Source organism: Tachysurus fulvidraco, chromosome 26, assembly GCF_022655615.1.
Source record: "Tachysurus fulvidraco isolate hzauxx_2018 chromosome 26, HZAU_PFXX_2.0, whole genome shotgun sequence".
In the NCBI taxonomy this organism is placed as follows: Eukaryota; Metazoa; Chordata; class Actinopteri; order Siluriformes; family Bagridae; genus Tachysurus; species Tachysurus fulvidraco.
Window position 1 is genome coordinate 14,965,681 of NC_062543.1, and position 7,500 is coordinate 14,973,180.

At 40.7% G+C, this 7,500-nt stretch overlaps 1 protein-coding gene across 2 annotated transcripts in view; it reads right to left on the reverse strand.

The window, feature by feature from the left end:
• Nucleotides 1–5,969: 5,969 nt before the first annotated feature.
• Nucleotides 5,970–7,500, reverse strand: part of tmprss13b (transmembrane serine protease 13b) — an 11,356-nt gene continuing 9,825 nt past the window's right edge. For both annotated transcript variants that reach the window (XM_047809620.1, XM_027178019.2), the window contains 3 exons: nucleotides 7,274–7,410; nucleotides 6,846–7,001; nucleotides 5,970–6,439 (listed from right to left, as the gene is read on the reverse strand). In XM_047809620.1, coding sequence (XP_047665576.1) covers nucleotides 6,425–6,439; nucleotides 6,846–7,001; nucleotides 7,274–7,410 — 308 coding nt within the window. In that variant the 3' untranslated portion in view covers nucleotides 5,970–6,424. The remainder of the gene's footprint in view (nucleotides 6,440–6,845; nucleotides 7,002–7,273; nucleotides 7,411–7,500) is intronic.

The window sequence follows — 7,500 nt, forward strand, 5'->3', positions numbered from 1 at the left end:
ATTTATCAATCATTGTGAATGAAAAAGAAATCTTGTTTAAATGTTAATCGTCTAAAAGTTCACGAGCCATAAAGCTGACACTAATGTCACATTTTCAGTGGATTATGCGAGGAATAAAACATCTGGGGTGTGCTATTAATGGTTAATAAACAATGCTATAACGGTATGAAGATCAGGATTCGATTTCAGCTCATATCATGCCATCGTGCCTCTGAGTAGAGCAATGACAATGTTCAGAGCTGTTAAATCAGAAGCCTGTGATACTGTATGCGGTGAAAGGAAATTTACGTACCGGCTTTAAAAGTCCTCGCATTTAAAGTTCGCCCGGATCCACAGGCCTGGAAGTGGACAGAGAGTCATTATTCGCATATGTATGTGTCTCTGTATGGACAGTATGTGTGCACTTTTTGTCGGTTTGTACTGCTTGTGATGTGTGTGTGTGTGTGTTTGTGCGTTGGTGCTTTACTTTGTGTTGCGTTTTCTCCTGCAGGTGAGCTTATTGCCTGTTAAACAGATACCAGACAAACAGAAGTGGATTATCGTGTATAACAGTGCGAACACCACCAGAAAATAATGTAACTTACTCTATATGCCACTGCAGACCATATACAAAAATTGTCAGATTGGCAGTTATAAAGATGCACTTTTATTAATAAATGTTTCCCATCAGTAGTGTCTTCGCTAATCTACATCCTTACTAAGATGTTTGTTTAAGAGAGCTTTAAATTCATTCCATTCAGTTAAACTGGCTAATACCTGAAATAAGTCAACAATATATATTCTAATATTTTTATAATAAATATCCAAAGTGTCTGTCTATAAAAAAATTGTCATTACTCACTATATATGATCGCGATGCCCAAACAGAACAGAACAGCAGCGAAGATCAGCCCACCTCTTCTGATCAGCTCATAGTCTTACACACACACACACACACACACACACACACACACACACACACACACACACACACACACACACACACACACACACACACACACACACACACAATAAGCATATGGCAGCCCACTTGTTTACTCTAACACTTGTTATATCATGTTGACGAAGCAGAACAGAAGTAACATTTACATGGCAGTGGCTCAGACGGCCAGGAGATGGTAGCGTTTCATATATTCAATAATTAAAGTGATTCGTTGTTGCTTTAATCCTTCAGTCTACAAAAGTCTGTGATTTAATTTAAATAAGTGTCTAGTCATGTAAGAAAATTGTTGCACACGATCACAAGTAAATCATAAATTGTTTAAACCTTCTGCTGCCGTACATCCAGTAGACAGAAATTTCCATACTAATCACCAGTGGAGTGATGCTAACTGGATTATTTTGGATTACTGGATTATTCCTCTTAGTCCCTCCAGATGGAAAATCCCAAAAGATTTTTTTTGTAGCCATCAAAAGTGTAATGAAACTCCAATTTCAGTAAAACACGTAACGATATTAATCATGATTAACATGTGAATGGAAAAGGAATTCAGATGAATACGTGTTGTGATGAAGTCTACTGTAATTTCCCAAATATCATAGATCGGCAAAATCCTCGACGCACTGAATAATTACACACCAATATCCCAATAAAATAAAATAATAAAAAACAACTTTTTATCGATTGATCAATTTATACATATTGTACCTAAATGCTTATCATAACCAGAAATAGCTTTTTATGTGAGTTCATCTCAGACGTCTTACCATAGACAAAGTCACCCGAGTTGTCAGGCGAGTCTAGAGGAACAAATTAAACGAAATGCGTTTACTAACAAAACAGAAAATATTACACAACAGCATTACACAACTCAAAGTTAATTTCCAACAACCTCATTATAGGATGTAAAGTGAACCGGTTTAAAGTGGCCTAAGAAGTCAGATCAGACTCACCACGCTCCATGCTTCAGGCTCGGTGCTGGATGCTGCTGCACTGAATCAAGTCCAATGTGTGTGAAGGATCGAGAATACTCTCCAAAGACATGCAAGTGTGAGAAGGAGGGAGGAGAAAAGACGAAAAGGACGACAATGACGAGGTGTGTGTGTGTGTGTGGGGGGGGGGGGGGGGTGTTGTTGTTGCATTTTTAATTTTTTTTTTTTTTATTTATTCGCCCTGTTTCAAGGTGAAACATTTCACAACATGGATATCCGGATGCCCAGCAAAGGGGTTCTGCAAAAGATGCCACAAGCCTCAAGCCATCTCGATGCTGATTGGTTGAAAAAAAAAACAATGAGGCGTTTGAATGGTAGCAGCTCTGACTCTTCAATCCACATAAATCGATCTCTGATAATCTTATAAAAAGTGAAGTTTTCTCCACACAGAATTACCGTAACTATAAGTTTTCTGACTTTTTCAGAACTTCAGGAGGAGAAAATAAAAGAGAGGCTGTTAAGAGAAAGATTGATGTACCGGAACAACATTTAAATGTGACTGGAAATGGATAAAAAAAGTGCATTTTTTATGGATAAACAAATGTTTATAAGATATAAGATAACACTTTAGGAGATCTTTTGTTCTGGGTCATTATTATTAAAAAAAAAAGCACAAGGTCAGAAAGTTAGCGTCGCTTGCGATAGGTCTGAGCAATACATAAATAAAATAAAATTTAATCTAGTGGAAATCTACACACGATATTTTGGAGAAATGTACACACTGTATTATTCCAGGCTTGTGAACGTCTTTATAAATGTTCTCCAGCTCCTCGATAATCTAACTTGCCCGTTCCACACGATCAGACCAAAGGTTACCTCACACACTGTGTATGTGTAGCAACGCTGTTTCTAATCACATGAGCAAGAGAGAAAAAAGGAGAAAGGGTTTGTTCTGTGTCAGTGAGTGGTTAAGGTTTAATCTGACAGAAAATAAAAAACATTTAAAGGACAAATGAGAGACAAAAAAAAACATACAAGTATATGCAAAAATTTAGACGCCCCTGGCCAAATGATATATTTAGTTTCTAAACACATCCTCAGCGGCAAATTATTATTATAATACCCAGATACTAAAAATTGTATTGTGAAAATATTGTGGAAAACTTTGGATAAACTTCCAGCTGTTAGGACACAGAACTGGACACGTTAGGACTCGTCTAAAAGTAAGACACCATTTCCACTGTCCGAAATGTCATGAAAATGTAAGGACCTCATAGAGTGATCAGAAAGAAACCTGCAAGAAGAATGATGTACGCAAAACACCCTTCTGATAGAAGAACGGGGGGCGTAGAAGCCTTTATTATCGCCACATATTCATTACAGCACAGCGGAATTCTTTCCTTCACATATCCCAACTGAGGAGGTTGGAGTCTCTGTGCAGGGGCAGCTATGATACAGGGCCCCTGGAGCAGGGAGGGTTAAGGGCCTTGCTCAAGGGCCGAACAATGGCAGCTTGGCTGTACTGGGCCTTGTACCCAGATCCTTGTAACAATTGTTTACCTCCCATCATTAAATACAGCAATGTATTTAATCAGTATATCAGGTAAACAAATCAGACGGAAATCAAAACCCTCCATTCTAGCCTCTGTAACGTTGTGTCAGTAAGGCCTAGAATCACGCAGACACTTGTATCTGAAGCTAGAGACTCTCTTCTTTCCAATGAGACCAGGTGTGTGTCAAAGTATGTGGGAGCTGTACCACTTTTTAGGTGGGTAGGTCATGTAGGCGAAGATCATGGTTAAACACACGCTTCTGGAAACAACTGCTGTGGACTGATGAAGTGAAACAGAACTCCTTGGACACACAAATCTTTTGGGTCTGTCCAAAAATTTGTACAACATTATAACTTAATCAATTTAATCAATCAAACTATCTATCTATCTGAATGGAAAGGTTATGGTCATATGTATGGTTTGTTGTTTAGTTTAGTTTTTGCTTTGTTTCAAAGAATTAGAAGAATTATAAAAATCTAAATCCACCTTTTTTCACATTTACAGCATTTAGCAGACACTCTTATCCAGAGTGACTTACTTTTTTTTTATTTCAGTTTATACATCTGAGCAATTGATGGTTAAGGGCCTTGCTCAGGGGCCCAGGAACTTGGTGGACTTACTGTAGGATTCGAACCAATGAAATACCGATCAGTAGTCGAACGCCTTAACCACTGAGCCACCACAATCTTTTTCACTAACCCGTTTTCTTTTTTTTATATATAGGCAGTGACTAACAAAGGCACGTTTTGGAGACAAGGTCATTCCTGAAGCTCGGTCTAGTGGATAATAAATTATTTCGATGGAAAGTTAAATATCTGTGAGGTGAAGGATTCATGCTGTGGTTAATCATTTTGGGAGGAAATTTGGGAGGTATTTTAGAAAAACAACACTTCAAGGCCGGGGCGTAGGAGCCGGCGTTGTGCTTTACATACATATTTAAAATTGTAATATCTGAAGGGCAAAAAAAAAAAAAAAACAACAACTCAAAATGGCTTTGAGCTGAGAGTCTTGCCTAGAGCTGTTGAAGTCCAGAGATTTTGTCGGGTCGCTCAGCAACTTAATGGCTTAATTATGAACGTTATTAAGTGGATTTAAACTCATGACCATGCCAAAGACATGTGACAATGTGGACCTTCAGGCTCCAAAAGCACTAAATGTAAAGATATTTGATTGAAACGTGCACCTGCTCGGGCCTCATTAGGCCGCTGATTTTAGGTGTAATGCGCGTACAGGAGCAGAGCGATTTAAGCCTGGCTGAGTTTTTGTAGCCCACAGGAGCGATAACGAGTCAGTTATAGCAAAGACACTCACTGGAAAATTACAGAAAGGGCCATTAGGAGGTAATGAGACTGTGTACAAAATGATATGCTAAATTTATGGAGGATGAAATGTCAAGTGGAGATGTGTGTACGTTAATCAGCACTTACTGTACCAGAGTGAGGCTGAAATACTAGAAGTTTTAGAAACTTCAAGCTCCTGCATTGCTTGTAATATGCTGGCATGAAATTTTTGTAAAGATCGAGTCTTTCTGGTGTCCTGTTAGCACGACAAGGTCAACGATCTTCAAGATCTTTATTTAGTGTTAGTTTAGAGCAGTGGTCCCCTACCCCCGGGCCACGGACCGGTACCGGTCCGTGGACCAAATGGTACCGGGCCGCCCAAGGAACATTCAATTATTTCCATTTTATTTACTGTGGTGTATTTCTCTCGGGTTTGTGCGACTTTCCATGGACAAGAGGTTAACCGGGAGCTGAGAGACGTCACCTAAAGCCGCGCCAATACCGCGCATGCGCAAATTATCATGATATTGGGACGGGTTTAGGTGACGTCTGGAGCTGAGCGGCTGCGAGCGGCAGTGGTGTTGTAGCTTTGGTGGAGAGAGAAGGTGTGTATCGATCTTCTCTCTGTTCACCGGTACTTTGTCGTGTTTAACAGTGCTTGGTGTACGTGTATATTGTGTTTGCTCAAATTTAACCCACAAATTAGCAAAAATGAGCACAAAACAGACGTCGTTAGAAAGTTAGAAACTCTGCCGGTGTTCTGGATTAAAGTCATGGCGGAATACCCTGAGATTGTCACCACAGCACTTACATCCCTATCGCCATTCGCGACATGCTATCTGTGTGAAGTGGGGATTTCTGCAGTGATGGCAACTGAAACAAAACAACGGAATAAACTGGACATAAGCAACACACTTCGGGTGTCATTGTCTCCTATTACCCCAGATGGAACCGTCTCGTTGTACAGAAACAAGCTCAGGGTTCTCATTGATTTAGCGTTGTAGTGAGTTAAAAAGGCATGATTAAATACAATTACATTAAAATTAATCATTTTAATTTAATCGTATAGCCGCCACCCCCCACCCCCAGCAGACCGCGGTAAAATTATCAAACATTGACCGGTCCGCGGCGAAAAAAAAGGTTGGGGATTACTGGTTTAGAGCACGCTGGGTTTAGAGCGCAGTCACAGTGCTAATGAAGAAACACTTGAATGGCAGTTTAATATCACAGTAGCATTGTGAAGAAGAAATCAAGACGAGTTCTATAACATTTCGTTTCTTTTATTAGGTCGAGATGCACCGCTGTGGTGTTGTACCTCTAAAGACTGTCAGAGGAACCACAGAGCAACAAGTCCCAAGAAAGCTTCTTATTCTCCTCAAAGGTTTTTTTTTTTAACCCAATCCGGTGAGATGCTGATTACCTGCTGGTAAAGGTTGAGCTGGGAGATGCCTTACAGCTAATACGATACAATACAACGAAGGGGCTTGTGAAAAAACTGTGGATAATGTTCGAGACATATATTAATGTATGACAGCAATCCCTGATGAGAAGAAAACCAAATACAGATGGATGGAGAGCTAAAGTGAGTCTCACAGACATGATTCTGTTCTATGATGGAAAATAAATATGGAAATCTTAACACAGTAAAAGGGGAAGATGTCAAGCCATGTGCTTCCCAATACAGGTGTAGCAGTAAAGTGTCTTCAGACAGCAGACTCCTCATGGTCTGTCTTCCTGTGAGAAACAGAAATGAGAAAGGATGACAAACAGCTACGGAAACACAGAAAAGCAAACACACAGACTAGGTTACAGACATGCTACACAGAAATGTAATCACTGTCCAATCACAGCTATAGAAGGGTGTGTGTGTTGATCTCAACAGCACTGTTCTGTGCAACACCACCTCCTGGTGGAATGACTGGGAGATGCGGTCTACACTGGTGGTGGAGCTCTCTCTCTGAGCATTACGTCATCAGGACCATGATGACGTAACTGCTATGAAATTCAATGGACTGATTTAAAAATTTTTGTCCGGTAATATTTCATATGCAGTGGAGCTTTTCATGCTGATTGTGTTTACGCATGTACGTATGCGTGTGTGTGTGTGTGTGTGTGTGTGTGTGTGTGTGTGTGTGTTTACCTCCATCTTGCTGTGGATCCATGCCAGGAGGGTGTGCACGTTACTGTAGACACCAGGACTTTTCGCACGGCCACACCCACGCCCCCAGCTTGTCACGCCGAAGAGATACCAGCGCCCGTCTTTCTTCTGACACACTAGAGGACCTCCGCTGTCACCCTGCGGAGAAAAACGAGAGAGAGAGAGAGAGAGAGAGAGAGAGAGAGAGAGAGAGAGAGAGAGAGAGAGAGAGAGAGAGAGAGAAAACAAATTGTCAAAGAGACAGATCAAGAAAAAAAGAGGAACAGAAAGAAGACATGAGAGGAAAGATGTTGTGGAAAGATATTACAGTAGACATTCATGCGGAATAAAATGATCCTTAAAAAGGTGTTTGTGGGTGTGTGTGCGAGAGAGAGAGAGAGAGAGAGAGAGAGAGAGAGAGAGAGAGAGACCTGGCAGGTGTCTCTACTCCCATTCGTATCTCCTGCACACAGCATGTTGTTAGAGATGAGACCTTTGTAGTCAGCGTTACACACAGTCCTGTCAATGATTTCTACTGCTACCTCCATCAACTGACTGGAACCAAGGGCTGTGAACACACACACACACACACACACACACACACACACACACACACACACACACACACACACACACACACACATGCTCACAAAAGCAC